Source organism: Argentina silus (assembly GCF_951799395.1).
Source record: "Argentina silus genome assembly, chromosome: 21".
Lineage (NCBI taxonomy): Eukaryota > Metazoa > Chordata > Actinopteri > Argentiniformes > Argentinidae > Argentina > Argentina silus.
The window spans coordinates 9,709,087-9,725,834 of NC_139675.1; the positions used below are offsets into that span (position 1 = coordinate 9,709,087).

The 16,748-nt window shown below is 47.3% G+C and overlaps 1 protein-coding gene across 1 annotated transcript in view; it reads left to right on the forward strand.

Moving 5' to 3' along the window:
- Positions 1–14,312, forward strand: part of slit2 (slit homolog 2) — a gene marked incomplete at both ends in the record, with an annotated part of 47,879 nt that extends 33,567 nt beyond the window's left edge. Inside the window, 13 exons of the mRNA XM_083692861.1 lie at positions 2,312–2,344; positions 2,715–2,839; positions 3,110–3,207; positions 4,130–4,269; positions 4,752–4,775; positions 5,700–5,793; positions 6,167–6,304; positions 6,555–6,795; positions 6,962–7,092; positions 11,127–11,281; positions 11,576–11,888; positions 12,132–12,346; positions 13,990–14,312. Of these exons, the coding sequence (XP_083548987.1) occupies positions 2,312–2,344; positions 2,715–2,839; positions 3,110–3,207; positions 4,130–4,269; positions 4,752–4,775; positions 5,700–5,793; positions 6,167–6,304; positions 6,555–6,795; positions 6,962–7,092; positions 11,127–11,281; positions 11,576–11,888; positions 12,132–12,346; positions 13,990–14,312 (2,030 nt within the window). The remainder of the gene's footprint in view (positions 1–2,311; positions 2,345–2,714; positions 2,840–3,109; positions 3,208–4,129; positions 4,270–4,751; positions 4,776–5,699; positions 5,794–6,166; positions 6,305–6,554; positions 6,796–6,961; positions 7,093–11,126; positions 11,282–11,575; positions 11,889–12,131; positions 12,347–13,989) is intronic.
- Positions 14,313–16,748: the final 2,436 nt, after the last annotated feature.

Here is a 16,748-nt window from a genome sequence, read left to right on the forward strand (position 1 = left end):
CACACACACACACACACACACACACACACAAAATTCACTTGTATCAGGACATACACACCTTACTCACACATACGCAAACTACTGCAGTTCACGCCATCTAAGAAATACACCTGCAGAGGTACACACACACACACACACACACACACACACACACACACACACACACACACACACACACACACACACACACACACACACACACACACACACACTTGCTGCGTTTCTTATAGGAGACCACAAGTTGCCATTAAAAATCTAGAAATAGATAGTCAAAACATGATGGATAGGCGGTTGATTAAAATCTTATAAACAGGGATGGAAATGTAACTAACCTGCTAGCCTGTTAGGCTAGTCATTGTCAGAGACGGCTCATGAAGGATTTGCTCAACTAAGCAATGTTATGTAGCTGCTGTACTTTTCTGATAGATAATAACTGTCGCAGATTAGATTTCAATTAAAATATTGTTTATGTCCATATTAACAATAATATTTTTGCTTTAGCCGTGACATGTTTTGGACCATGGGCTAAAAGAAATTAGCCTGGCTGGCTAGTGCTCAGCATCCCCAAGTTCCATCCCTGATTATCAACAATAGTGTGTATATATTGTATATACAGCTCTGGAAGAAATTAAGAGACCACTGCAAAATGATCAGTTTCTCTGGTTTTACTATGTATGTGTTTGAGTAAAATGAACATTTTAGTTTTATTCTATAAACTACTGACAACATTTCTCCCAAATTCCACATTTATTTGCACAAAATGACAACTGGTCAAAATAACAAAAAAAGATCTCGAATAATGCAAAAATATATTTCATATTCAAAAATATATTTCAGCTCATATTCATTTTTAATCAACACAATACTAATGTTTTAACTTAAGAAGAGTTCAGAAATCAATATTTGGTGGAATAACCCTGGTTTACAATCACAGCTTTCATGCGTCTTGGCATGCTCTCCACCAGTCTTTCACATTGCTGTTGGGTGACTTTATGCCACTCCTGGTGCAAACATTAAAGCAACTCGGCTTTGTTTGATGGCTTGTGACCATCCATCTTCCTCTTGATCACATTCCAGAGGTTTTCAATGGGGTTCAGGTCCGGAGATTGGGCTGGCCAAGGGTCTTGATCTGGTGGTCCTCCATCCACACCTTGATTGACCTGGCTGTGTGGCATGGAGCATTGTCCTGCTGGAAAAAACAATCCTCAGAGTTGGGGAACATTGTCAGAGCAGAAGGAAGCAAGTTTTCTTCCAGGACAACTTTGTACGTGGCTTGATTCATGCGTCCTTCACAAAGACAAATCTGCCTGATTCCAGCCTTGCCGAAGCACCCCCAAATCATCACCGATCCTCCACCAAATTTCACAGTAGGTGCGAGACACTATGGCTTGTAGGCCTCTCCAGGTCTCCATCTAACTATTAGACGACCAGGTGTTGGGCAAAGCTGAAAATTGGACTCATCAGAGAAGATGACCTTACTCCAGTCCTCTACGGTCCAATCCTTATGGTCTTTTGCAAACCTTAGCCTGGCTCTTCTTTGCTTCTCGTTGATGAAGGGCTTTTTTCTGGCTTTGCACAACTTCAGCCCTGCCCCTAGGAGCCTGTTTCGAACCGTCCTCGCCGTGCACTTCACCCCAGCTGCTGTTTGCCATTCTTTTTGTAGGTCACTTGATATCATCCTACGGTTGTTGAGTGACATTCGAATGAGTTGGCGGTCATCCCGGTGAGTGGAGAGTCGTTTTCGCCCTCTGCAGCTTTGTTGTCCCTAATGTCTGCTGCTTGACCTTGTTCTTATGAACCGCCGTCTTTGACATTTTAAGGATGGAAGCAACCTGACGCTCACTGTATCCCTCTGCCAGTAAAGCCAGAATTGAACCCTTCTTTTCCTCACTGAAAACTTTTCTTTTCAACTCTTTTGGCATGGTCAATAGTTATTTTTTTATTCCAATTACTTTTGAGGTACTACTAGCACTGTTTTTGCCATCCAGCTGGTCCTATTGCAAGAGGATAGTGGTGACCACAGCAGTGGTTTTTATACTTTTCCTCATTAAATAAGATTTGTTTCAGGTGATCACGTAATCAGTACCTCATTAAGTAGAATGAGGTGTGCCTGTATTGGAATTCAACAGACACTGGAATGGAATGGCTGCCATACATGTAGAGTTGCTGATTTAAGAAAAATTTGGAGTGGTCTCTTAATTTTTTCCAGAGCTCTTTATATAAAAGATATATAAATAATATTACTAAAGAAATACTAGACATGATATTTATTCAATTTTGGTTTTAACATGATTTGATTGACACGTTGTAGACGTCCCGGGGCCTTGTGGTTTTCTGGTGCCAGGTAAAGTAACCAATCAGAGCCCAGTACTATGTCCTTAACCCCGCCTTCCCAGGTCCTTGAGCCAATCCGAGCCTTGCCTTTGACCTGTGAACTCTGACCTTGACCCAGAATGCTCCTCTGTCCCAGACCAGTCCCACTGTCCTGACTTCTATGGTGTAATCAATGTGTGTTGATATGCTGTACCTGTGGAAAGAGTGTGTGTGTGTCCGTGTGTTTTTGTGTGTGTGCATGATTGTGTATGGACTATTGTACACGACTGTTAAAACCCCACTAGTCCAGGCATCTCTCTGGTAGTGTGTGTGTAGTCTAAGTGACGTGTGTGTGTGTGTGTGTGTGTGTGTGTGTGTGTGTACGGTTGTGTGTCCTGCAGGTCCGGTAGATGTGAGCATCCTGTCCAAGTGTGACCCGTGCCTGTCCAACCCCTGTAAGAATGATGGTACCTGTGCCAACGACCCGGTCCACTTCTACCGCTGCAGCTGTCCCTATGGTTTCAAGGTACCGTACACATGCGCACAGAGACACACATACACACACACACACACACACACACACACACACACACACACACACACACACACACACACACACACAGTGTATTATTCCCCCCCGTCATTGTCGTTTTTCTCATCTGTAACTTTTCTCTTGTGTTCTTTCTGTGAAAATCTCTTTGTTCTGTCACTTGTTTCTTTATTTGCTTTCGGACTGTGAGGAGCCCATCTTTATGTCATCTCTCTCATCTCTGTGTTTGACTGCTTCTGTCTGCAGGGCCAGGACTGTGAGGAGCCCATCCACGCCTGCATCAGCAACCCCTGTCAGAACGCCGGCACATGTCACCTGAAGGAAGGAGAGGAGAGCAACTTCTGGTCAGACAAACACCACACTCCCATAGAGACATCCCCTTTAAATAATAATCATCCGAATAATAATTAAACGTCATTTAAATAAGCGTCCTTCTCGACACCTTCAACTGTCACATGGCGAGACGGAGTCTCAGCCGCGAGGTAACGATGCTGTCTAGCAGGCAGGAAGTAGATAACCTGGACATTATCTCCTCATCAGGCCGGTTAGAGGCTCAGTGTTGCCGGGGGAACGAACGACTGTCTGCATTTTGCTAGGAGATTATCAATACCCCCAGAGACCCCCCTCTCTCTCTCACTCTCTCTCTCTCTCTCTCTCTTCTCTTCTTCTCATCCTGTCCTCCATCTCTGTCTCTTTCTCTCGTGCGTGCGTGCGTGAGTGTTAGTGTGTGCGTGTAGTGTGTGTCCATTTGTATGTGTCTGTTTGTGTGTGTGTGTGTGTGTGTGTGCACGTCCGCAAGAGTGTGTGTGTGTCCCCACTGAAACGGTACAGTAGTAACTGTAAGAGGTGGATGTTAAGTTGAGGCACGCTCTGGCTAACAGAGTAATGACTCCTACCAGGGGATATGCAGATGGAGCTGGCTCTGCTGCGTAGGCCAGTTTGGAGTGTGTGTGAGTGTGTGTGTGTGTGTGTGTGTGTGTGTGTGTGTATGCGCGCTCCTATCCTCTTTAATGATAGTGTGTGCTGGGGTTTTGTATAGGGGTTTGTGTTGAATAAAAGTGTTTTGTTTCTTGTCAAGTGCCCTCATGAATTAGGTGGTGTGTGTGTGTGTGTGTGTGTGTGTGTGTGTGTGTGTGTGTGTGTGTGTGTGAGTGTGTGAGTGTTTATCCTAAGGTGTACGTACAGTATATGGGTGTTTTCATGTCTCCGCAGGTGTACTGTGTGTGTTCATGTTCCTCTGTGTGTTGTGTGTGTGTGTGTTCTCAGGTGTGTGTGTCCGGAGGGTTTCGAGGGAGATGCGTGTGAGATCAACGTTGATGACTGTGAAGACAACGACTGTGAGAACAACTCTACCTGCGTCGACGGGATCAACAACTACACCTGCATGTGCGCCTCGGAATACACAGGTAACACACACAAACACACACACACACACACACACACACCTTTCTCTTGAATTACACTAGTGGGCTTGACTGTTTGTTTGTCTCTTAAGCTCTTGCTGCTGTCTGCTTCTTCAGCTAACGTGGCTAATGTATTGTAGTGTGCTAATCATCGCTAACGGCTAACCTATATGCTGCTTCTGTTCTGTCTTTCTCTTTCTGTGACTCTCGCTTTCTCTCTCTGTCTCCATCTGTTTTTCTGTTTCTCTTACTGTCTGTTTGTCTGTCTGTTTCTCTGTCTGTCTGTCTCTCTGCCTGCCTGCCTATCTGTATGCCTGCCTATCTGTATGCCTGTCTGTCGGTCTGTCTGTCTGTTTCTGTCTGTCTGACTGTCTGACTGACTGTCTCTCTGTCTGTCCGTCTGACTGTCTCTCTGCCTGTCTGTTTGTCTCCCTGTCTGTCTCTTATTTTCTGCCTGTCTGTCCATCTGTTCTCTGTGGCTGCAGCTGCTACCAATGAGGTGGAGAGAGGTTAGTTTGTTGTTCTTGTTTCTCTTTTTTCTTCCCTTCCCTCCTTCATTCTCCCGTTCTAAGGCTGCACCCTCACCTTATCACTGGACCCATCTCCCCTCATGATGAATGGTTCAGTCTAAGTGAAATGGTTGGATAGGTTCTACCATGGTGCTTACAGCGACACAATCACTGACAGTTAAGATGTAGCTCTGGCCATTGTCCTGTGTCACGCAGCATTAATCTCTCACACACACACACACAGAGACACATGTGGACGCACACACACACGCAAGTGCACATACGCGCACACACACACACACACGTGGACACTCACATGTGGACAGACACACACATACACACACACACACAGACAATGTGATTTCCACTGATAGTCACATCGATCCCACAGCGCTCCCTAATTATTCCCAGAGCAAGGCCCCTGCTGTCTGGAGTATTGGTGTTTCCTCTGCCGGGTCGATAGCGCGTTAGGAACGTTAGGAGCTCTGGGAACGTCGAGACACACCAGGAATACTGGAGGATGGTGTTCCCGGAGAGAGACTAATTTATCAAACACCTCCGTATTGGTCATCTATTATCAAATACAGACACACACACATGCACACACACACTGAATAATATAGATTGATAATTCAGAGGCTCTACATAATCACTTAATCTTTTATTGATTGACAGCTTCAGGGGGCTTCACATAGGGCGGGAGAGGGAGGATGGGAGGGAGGATGGGAGGGAGGGAGGAACAGAGGGAGGGAGAGAAGCAGGATAGGAAGGCAAGACCAATGAAAAATAGATGAAGCAGTAAATGTCGTCATGGAATTCGTGCATGTTCGTTTTTTTTAAACTTATGTTAATAAATGTACATCTGTGTGTGTGTGTGTGTGTGTGTGTGTGTGTGTGTGTGTGTGTGTGTGTGTGTGTGTGTAGGTGAGCTGTGTGAAGAGAAGCTGGATTTCTGCGCTCCGGAGCTAAACCCCTGCCAGCACGACTCCAAATGCATTCTGACTGCCACGGGATACAAGTGAGTGGACACACAGACACACGCACACATACTTACGTATTCACGTATTCACACACACACACACACACACACAACGACAGGCTGACAGGGTGTTTGAGGAGTGTTCATGTTTATTTGACCATCTGCCCCTCTTGAACACAAATGTATCCTCATATCTCACACACTCATACACACGTACACACACACACGCATACACGTACACACACACACACACACACACACACACACACACAATGACAGGCTTGGAAGGCAGTGGGAATTCCACAGTGGATGGAAACCCTGACCTATGTGCACAGTAGGTTGTACTACGGCGATTATACTTATGTTGACGGGTGTGTGTGTGTGTGTGTGTGTGTGTGTGTGCGTTCCCCAGGTGTGAGTGTACTCCAGGGTACATTGGGGATCAGTGTGAGGTGGATTTTGACGACTGTGAAGACAACAAGTGTCAGAACGGAGCCCAGTGTATCGACGCCATCAATGGATACACCTGTGTCTGTCCAGAAGGTTACAGGTGAGAGAGAGAGAGACACACACACACACACACACACACACACACACACACACACACACACACACACACACACACACACACACACACACACACACACACACACACACACACACGTAGCTGACATAAGCTTCACCTATACACCATCAAGATTTTGGACATTTCACTTCACCATCACTCATTCTGAATTCTGAGTGTGTGTTTTGCTGTTGTTTAACATGTGTGTGTGTGTGTGTGTGTGTGTGTGTTACAGCGGTCTATTCTGTGAGTTCTCTCCTCCCATGGTGCTCCCCCGCACCAGTCCGTGCGACAACCACGAGTGTCTGAACGGGGCGCAGTGTGTCGTCATGGAGACGGACCCCCGTTGCCAGTGTGTGCACGGTTACCAGGGCGAGCGGTGTGAGAAGCTCGTCAGCGTCAACTTCATACACCGAGAATCCTACCTCCAACTACCCTCTACTCTCATCTCCCCCCAGACCAACATCACACTACAGGTACACACACACACACACACACACACACACACACAGTCTCTAATTCCACTACAAACACTTTTATAACTTGAAACTGAATGCTTGATTGAACATTATTATGAATAGCATCCAACTATCTAACATGGATATTAATGTGTGTGTGTGCGTGTGTGTGTGTGTGTCTCAGATCGCTACAGATGAGGACAGCGGTATCCTGCTGTATAAAGGAGACAACGACCACATCGCTGTGGAGCTGTACAGAGGACGCCTCCGCGTCAGCTACGACACTGGATCATACCCCCCCTCAGCCATATACAGGTACACACACACACACACACACACACACGCACGCACGCACGCACGCACGCACGCACAAACAAACAAACAAACAAACACACACAAATATTGCGATTTGTTCTTGGTGGAACCTGAGCAAGACACCGATGAGGGTCAGGGCCTTGGAGGAGTTCTCTATTAAGATACAGTCAAACATCACTCTCAGTGGAAAAAAAAAAGAAGTGCCTTTTTGCTTATGGTAGACACCATGATGAGGTATATACCATACCTGGCCGTCTTTCTGGTGAAGCTGTTCTTGCGGCACTTTCTCTGCGTACCCTTTGTTGATTACGTCAGTCAACCATGAAGTCTTTATACTCCAAAGTGTAGATCTCATCTTTCCTGAACTTCTTAAGCAGCTTCATGGTACGCTGCTCTGCCATATCGTGGTTGACTGGCATGACCACATCTTTATTACGAAGAGGTAAGGATGAGTGGTAGTGACCATATTTGGAGGATTACTGAGCTTGATGCAATTTCAATTAACTTCTTATCCTCACCTGACATCACTCTTCTCTTCATACTCTTTCAGAGAAGTCTTGGTTGTATTGCCTGATGAGGAGTTCCCCCAGATCGGCAAGTGATATTGGGTTGGCCATCACTGCAGGAGGTCTAGACACTTCCATAGCAGTGCAAGAATTGAGTGGACCATTGACCACCCATCCTAATAATGTCTTGACCGCATATGGTCCATTCCCCTGGCTGTTAATTATGCGCCAAGGCTCCATCGCCTTGGGAACATTGATTCCTATTAGAAGTTCGATGTCTGCATCAATTTCGTTCAACTGGATCCCATGGAGATGCGGCCACTTTTTCAGATCGTTTTGGGTATGGTATCTTTTCTTTCGAGACTGGGATCTTATCCTGGGTGTAGGTTGAGGTATGTGCTGCCCTCTAGGTTGCCTACCTCCAATCCAGTGAGTTCATAGCTCTTGACAGGTCTTTCCTGCCCCATCGTTCGCAGGAGAATCTCTGTTTTACGACCTTTAGCGTTTAGCTGCTTCATTAGGTTCTCTGTGCAGAATGTCGCCGAGCTGCCGGGATAGAGGAACGCATCGGTAAAGATGAGCCTATTTCCCTTTGCCACCTTGACTCGGACTGGCACAGCGTGCAATCCTTACCGGCCCCGGTTACTTCACCAGCCGAAGCAAGAGCACTGCTGACTAATGTTTCCCTTGTTTCAATGGGACTAACTTGAGTTTTGAACTGTGGGCAATCAGTCAGTGCAGGTTTGCCTTAACAGAACCCACATGAGGCAGTATGAGCACCAGGAGTGTTGCATTGTTGTTGCTGATGGCAACTCTACAAGCCATTCATTCAGACAACAGCAGTCCTACTGTCACTGTAGTGGCAAAGCTGCTGCCTCTACTCTGGTGTTTTTGACTGCTGTTTAAGGTCAGCTGTCCTGGTCTTTGGGACCACCTTTCTGCCGGAGAGGGGATTCTGTCCAAACAATGGGTCCAAAAGATTTCAGCTTGTCTCTCCATGAATTCCACAAGGTGTTGGAATCTAGTCCTCCTGTTGGTTCTTTGCAACGTGTCAGGCTGCTGCTCTCCATTTTTCCCGTAGATTGTAAGGAAGCCTAGATGCAATCATCCTTAGATTGGAGGGAATGTCAAGCTCATCCATATACTGTAAATCCTGCATGGCGTCCTGCATAGCATCCTCTTAAGTAGAGTGCATAAACTTGCAGTGCTTTTCCATCATCCACTTTGATGGCTGTCCAATTCAGTGCTTTTTCCAAGTATGCCCTAGTGGCTTTGATTTCATTTCCAAAATGTTTCTTTAACAGCCATTTGGCTTCAGCATAGCCTTGGCGCGCGCCCATGTGCAGGCAGCTGCGAACAAGGTCCCTGGACTGGCCAGAGGTATACTGCTCAAGAAAATAGAGTCTGTCATGAGTGCTACTAGTCTTGTCCTCAACCAAGTACTCAAATGAGCAGATGAATGATTGATAAGTTAGCGGGTCACCGTCAAACACAGTGATCTCCCTTGCCGGGAGTAAGGCTAGTTTTTGCTGCATGATGATGAGGTCAGCAATGTCACTCTGCCTCCGGATACCAGTGGTGAGGTCACCAGTGTTGAGGTCATCATGGTTGGTGGTTGAATTGGTATCCATATTGTGAGCTCTGGATTGATTGGGCCTTCCTGTAGGTTCCTGAGAGCTTCAGCTGTCTAAAACCCTTTGCAATGGTGTTTTGGGAACAGCACCTATTTGAACAAACTCCAACTCTAAAATTTCAGGTTCCACATGCTCTGTGGTCTTGGCTTTATAGGCTTCCAAATAAGAGTTCATGCCATCAACTTGAAATTGGTCATCCATGTCTCTTTGAACACTTTGAAGGACTTTTATTTTGGCAGCTGATGCTGCTATATCCGTTTCCAGCTCCATCCTTTCCATTTTTGTTTTCAGTTCCACCTCCTGAAGTTTGAGGGATTGTTCTTTAATGCTGCCGCACGGGCTAATAAAGATGCTTTCTCAGCTGCTGCTTTCTTGCATGGCGCAGAGACTGAGGAGGCCTTTGATCCTGTTTTAGATTGTCTAGATTTGTATGATGCATTAGAAATGCTGTCCAGAGGTGAAACCTGTGATTGTGCAATTTGATCCCTTTTCCATGTTTCGATTTCCTTTACAAAGTATCGGAAATTAGTCAGTCTGGGCTCATACTATTCTACTTGATCATTCTCCCTTTCATCCTCTGATAACAGCATTTGCACAGATTGATGCACATTATTAAATTAATTTACGGCTCGATTGAATGTTTCGAGACCGTCATTGACTTGATCAACATTTCCTCCCTCCCCCTGCCAAGCCTTTATTTCATTCATTTTCGGGTACACACTCCCATTTTCTCCCATAAGTGAATTTAATAATTCCTCTGCCTCAGCAGCGGTCCCGGTACTGTGACGCTCAGTCAAAGTCACTCTAATGTTCACTTTAGTCACACTTGTTTATTTGTTTGGCGCGGTGCCGCTATTTTGTGAGCTGCGTCCCTTTAACGCCTTTCATAGACTCCGTGTTGCCTTTACCGCTACGCGCCGTTTCAACAATCACTCGTTTTACACACAAGTGTTCTTTTAACTCATTAGTTCATCGATTTTTTTGATAATATTATTCACAGCACTGTTTGTTCTGATTCCCGTTCCCACATCAAACATTGTATTCATAGTGCGCGGCGGCACTTCCATTTTTGTTCCATCAAACAATTGCATTAGGCAGTTCAGCCCATTCATTAATTCGTTATGGTTACTCACGACCGCCGAATTATCCTTTGACTTGGAGCTGTACTGTTGTTCCAATATGAACGGTCTCCAGTGTGTGTTCGTAGAGTTGTTGTAAATCCTTTGCGGAGCTTTTTGACTTATTATAATGGCTTATTTTACCAAAATAATAACAAAATAACAAAAGTACTCCTTTCAAATAGCCACTGTCCAAGCTGGAGCGGGGTTAATGACGCACAATCCAAGATAGAGCAAACGCGGAGATCCAGAGTTAGAATTCAAACCAAAATGGCATTTATTATGCATTAATGTTTAACAAAAATATTCTCCGTTGCTCTTCAATGCGATAAACAAAATATATTGATCCCGAATTGTTTCTTTCAGTTTGTGACAATAACTTTCGATACTTTGTGGTGATAATTCGTGATTGTTTGTGGTCAAAAAGCTGCTCCGCTACCCTGTCTAACTAGGATTCTCTAAAAAAAAAGGTGCTGCGGCTTTCCACCAATTAATTAGACACCTCCCATAGCAGACACAGAATCGGCCCAAAGGGGGGCCCTCCAGACTACATTAATATTCAGACTTAATTAATATTACTTCCACAAACTATAGCAAACCATAATTCCATATTTCATCATTTATATTTCCGTTTTTCTTGATACATTTTCAGGTCAAATCAATTTAAAGTTAATTGTGGCTCCAACACTTACCTATTCCCCCCCTCCCTCCCCCCTCCCTCTCTCTCCCCCCTCCCTCTCTCTTCCTCTCTCCCTCTCTCTCCCTCTCTCTCTCAGTGTGGAGACAGTGAATGATGGTAGTTTCCATGTGGTGGAGTTGGTTGCGTCAGACCAGACCCTCTCTCTGTCCATCGACGGCGGACCCCCCAAGTCCATCAGCTCCCTCAGCAAACAGTCTACACTCAGCATAGACTCACCTCTATACCTGGGGGGTACGTATACCTGTGTGTGTGTGTGTGTGTGTGTGTGTGTGTGTGTGTGAGAGAGAGAGATAGATAGAGAGAGGGTGTGTGCGTGCGTGCGTGCATGCATGCGTGTGTGTGTGTGTGTGTGTGTGCAAGCGTGCATGTGCGCGCATGTGTGCGTGTGTGTGTGAGTGTTTAAGTATCAAGCCTTCCTTTTCTTACAGTATCCCTCTTCCCCCATTTTTTCCACTTCAAACTCTCTATAGAACATTCTTGAATGGTCCTCCGTCAATAATGTCTCCTTCCTCCCTCTCCTCCCAGGTATGCCAGAGCGGGGGTCCGGCTCCGGGGGTCCCTCAGCGCTGCAGCACGGGTCCGGAGGTCGGAACGGCTCCAGCTTCCACGGTTGCCTGCGGAACGTGTACATCAACGGCCAGCTGCAGGACCTGGGGGCTGGGTTGGGCCCGGGGCTGGGCCAGGGGGTAGAGCCAGGTTGCCAGCCCTGCCAGCGGGGGGCCTGTGCCCAGGGAGACTGCCACCCGACGGGGCACAGCGGCTTCACCTGCACCTGCCACCCCGGATGGACCGGAGCCCTGTGTGACCAGCAGGTCAACAACCCATGTGATGGGAACAAGTGAGTGTGTGTGTGTGTGTGTGTGTGTGTGTGTGTGTGGGGGGGGGGGGGGGGGGGGGTGCATAGAGAGAGTATTGTATGTGTATTGTAATAGGATAATCTAAGTAGTTTTGAGGCTTAAAATTGGGTCATTCCCGATTAAATGGAACAGAAATGTAAATACCAGACATGGTCTCTTATGAATGTGTCCACTGACTCCCCCCTCCCTCCCTCCCTCCATCCCTCCCTCCTCCCCTCCCTCAGATGCATCCACGGGTCCTGTCTGCCCATCAACTCGTACTCGTATTCGTGCCGCTGCCAGCCGGGCTTCGCCGGCGTGCTCTGTGACGAGGAGGACCAGCAGGCCTTCAACCCCTGTCAGCTGACCCGCTGTAAACATGGGAAATGTCGGCTGTCGGGCCTGGGCAAGGCCTACTGCGAGTGTAACAGTGGATACACAGGGGACGCCTGTGACAAAGGTGAGAGAGAGGGGGGAGGTAGAGAGAGAGAGAGAGAGAGAGAGAGAGAGAGAGAGAATAGAAAAAAATGAGATGATCCACACTTACTTTTGTGGCAATAATGAATGAAAAAGTGTCTTCCATATTTGAGGAGAGAAATGTTCATCCTGAAATATGTATTATTGCAACCAAAGTATATGTGTACCATCTCTTTTATCTGGTAAGTGCAGGGGGAGGATGGGGGAGGGGGGGTTCTCTCCTTTCATTTGACAGAGAGAAGCCTCCAGATCACTGCACCTTTCTCCTCTGCATTTGTTCACGACCTTCCATGGACGTAAAAGTATTGCGTCGGAGTAAGAACAACTACAAGGATTTCCATGACTTATTATGGTCGCGGATAAAGTTAAAAGTGGGTTGGTTGGATGGATGGATGGATGAATTGATAGATGACAGATAGATCCATAGATGAGAGAAGGTTAGATGGATCGATAGATAGATACTGTAGATGGATGGATGGATGGATGGATGGATGAAAAAGAGAGATATAGATAGATTGCTATAGATAGATACATATGAAAGTGAGATACTGTAGGTTAGTCTTATGATGATAGCATGTCGTTCCCTTTTAAATCCATGAGGGGGAGTGAACACTTGCATACTTCGAGGAAGCGCGGGAAGGGGGAAGGGGGGGGGGGGGGGTGTAAACGAGTGTGTCGAGTGTGTTAACATGGGTCTGTGAGTGTGTGAGCTCCTTCACATGGTCAACATTTGAGCACGTAGGAACCCCGTTGAACACCAAGGACCCCTCTGAGAGGAGTTAACCCCTTCCTCCCTGCTCTCCTCCAGCAGCTGTCTTCTTCTTCTTCGTGTGTGTGTGTGTGTGTGTGTGTGTGTGTGTGTGTGTGAGTGTGTGTGTGTGTGTGTGTGTCTTCTAGCAGGTTCTCTCCTCAGTAGCTCCTGTGTTGTCTAACCCTCTCACACTAACTCTCTGCTTTAACCTTTGACCCCAGCCTCCTCTGAGCCCCCTCTCAACCCGCGGGGGGTCACCCAGGTGAGACACACTGGTCAGCTCTCTCTCTCTCTCTCTCTCTCTCTCTCTCTCTCTCTCAGTCTCTCAGCTCCCTCGTTTGTCTCCGTCCATACCATCCAACGACCAACTGCCGTGTGTTTGAATACGTGACGGTCCCATTCCAAGTGACTCTCCATCAGTGGTGTCTCCATGCGCTTATCTAACACACCCACCACTCCCCCCTCTCTAACCCATCCCCCCCCCTCTCTCTCTCTCTAACCCACCCCCCCCTCTCTAACCCATCCCCCCCCTCTCTCTCTCTCTCTAACCCCCCCCCCCCTCTCTAACCCATCCCCCCCCTCTCTCTCTCTCCCTCTCTAACCCATCCCCCCCCTCTCTCTCTCTCCCTCTCTAACCCATCCCCCCCCCCCTCTCTCTCTCTCTCTCAAACCCATCCCTCTCTCCCTGTCTCCCTCCCTCTCTCCCCGTAGAGGTGCCTCCCCCTCTCTCTCTCTGTCCCTGTAGAGGTGGCTCGCCCCACCCCCCTCCCCCCACCCCACACACACACACCCACTCCACTCTCTATCTCTAACCCATCCCTCTCTCCTTCCCTCTCTCTCTCTCTCTCTCTCTCTCTCTCTCTCTGTCCCTGTAGAGGTGGCCTGCCGAGGGGAACGGATCCGAGATGTCTACCAGAGACAGCAGGGCTACGCGGCGTGTCAAACCCAGGAGAAGGTCTCCCGCCTAGAGTGTCGGGGCAGCTGCCTGGGGGGCGCCGGGGCCGGGGCCGGGGCCGGGGCTGGGGAGGGCCTGGGTCAGGGTCTGGGTCTGGGTCAGGGTACGGGCCAGTGCTGCACCCCCCTCCGCAGCAAACGCAGGAAATACACCTTCCAGTGCACCGACGGCTCCTCCTTCGTCCAGGAAGTGGAGAAGGTGGTGAGGTGCGGCTGTACAAAGTGTCCCTCGTTAGAAACCTAGACCCCCCCCAGCCCCCCACCCCCCCACCCCCCGTGTGTTCCCACGGAAGAAGAGTTCCCGCGTCGTTTAAGTTGTCCTCTTTCCTGTGTTCCTGCTCCGCACCCCCCCCCCCCCCCCCCCCCCCCCGTCCATTTCCCAAACCTCTGACCGATGATGACCCCTCCCACTCCTCCCACCACCTCCCCATCCTTCACCGTCACCCCCCACCCCCTTTTTTCTTTTTTTTTGTAAAAACCCTGAAAAAAGTCAAAACAAAAGAAACGACAAAAAAAAAAAAAAAAAGTTCTTTTTTTTTTTTTGCCAGTGCTGGACTGAGGGATGCTCCTGCTCGCTGGGGATGTTGAATTATATTGTAAAATACAAAAAACAAACTTATTTTTTATTATGAAGCGGAGAAAAAAAGACAAAAAAATGGGAGTTGAAACCTTTTTTTTTTTTGCCATGTGACTCTGAAACGGTGTGCCACTCTCTTCCCTGGAGGACTGACAGGTCACTGTCGGATGACCACTTCGTGTAGACTTCCTGTTTCCTGTGTGGGTGTTGTAGTCCCCTAACCGTAGAACTACAGAGTCACCAGTAGGAGGGGCTGTATGAAGCCAGGGGGAGACAGTGTTAACCCCCAACCTCCCTAGAACACACACAACACAGCTGTCCTGCAGTCTCACTGAACAGACCTCTTGAACCCTACGAGACTGCTCACACACACACGCACACACACACTCACACCTCTCAATGTCTGATCCAGCTACTGAACACACACATACACACACGCACACGCACACACACACACACACACACACACACACACACACACACACACACACACACGCACACACACACACACACATGCACACGTGTAGAACAGGAGTTATTGATTAGGTATTAGTTACCAGGTTAAACACTCCACCTTTTGGTTTTCTGCCCCTGTTTCTTCATCAACTACAGCAAGTATTTATTGTACCATAAATACCTGTGCTTATTCAGTAGATCTTCCCCCTTTATCAGCCTGATTCTTTTTAATATATATTAATTTATATTTGTCCTCTTATTTTTGTATTAAAGACATAATCAGTCGCGTTAGATTGACTAACATATGGTGTCCTTGTTTCGGTTGAAGAGAAGTTGTTTTTGACCACTGAAAAACTATTGTGTTTGCCTGAAACCTTGGTTACATTTTTAATCTGCAAATGTGACGTGAAGACAGTGTATATTTTTGTCGAGTTTCCTGAAAAGTTTGTACTGTGCCATTGGCAGGTCTTTATATTAGAGTATAAATGTATAGATAATTTTCCCTACGTATGTATTTCACATGAGAGAGTCGTGAGTAGAGATATGATGACCCTAGGAGATGCTTAGAAACTGTTTTTACCTTTTTAACAAATTTATGCTTAAGAAAAAAAAACTGTGACTTTTCTAAATGAAACTACTTTGTTAGCCCCTGGTCTCCAATGTTAACATGTTGCTGCTAAGTTTTGTACCGTAGACTTTGATCCTGATCTATATGTTAGTACTTCCTGCCCCTTCAGTAGGGGCAACCTTGTGTAACAGATAAATATGTCCCCCCCCCTCCTTCCTCTGTGCGTTGTGCTTTATCTCCCCCCCTTCCCCCGCCAGACTAATGTCAGTTCCATGACTGATGTTTGTTAATTAAACACAATATTTACCTCACGCCTCTGCCCCCGCGCCTTCTTTACACCTCTGCCATAGGGAGCACATTCAGATTCACAAAACTTTATTGTCCTCGGAGAGGCAAGTTGTGGCACAGCAGCAGTTCATCGATAAAAGACAACAACAACAACAACAACATACACACCGGTATACACATATAGACCTATCCATCAGGGGAGGCTGGTGGAGGTAGAAATCGGAGGACGGGCTCATTGTAATGCATGGAACGGAATGAGGAATGGTATCAAACATGTGTGGGATGACATGTATGTAGGGGCGAAGGGGCTCCAACCAGAGCAGCGATTGTACACGACAAAAGAGAATTGGTCGCTTGTTGATCATGGCTGAGTTGACTGTTAAAGAGAGCGCTGCTCGGTTTGGTCATGGACTTCATCCACACATCCGTCTCTTCTCATTGCCTCCTCTCCTCCTCTACTTCGGCTCTCTTCCTTTCGATCTCTCTTTCCTGAGCTTAACAGGGTCTCTCTTCTGACGCACACGCACGCGCACACGCACACAGAGACTGCTCTCCTCATTTGAAGAGGATTACCACAGCAGTGAATTCGGTCGAAAATGTCACCACAGCCTCCCCTGTCCCCCCCTACCCAACACCCTCCCTTACCCCACAAATTCAGGATGCTCTTACCCTGGTGTTAAAGTGTGTGTATGTGTGTGCGTGCGTGTGTGTGTGTATGTGCATCTGCGTGTCCGTGTGTTGTGTGTGTGCATGTGTTGTGTGTGAGGGAGAGCTGGAATGTTGGACACACC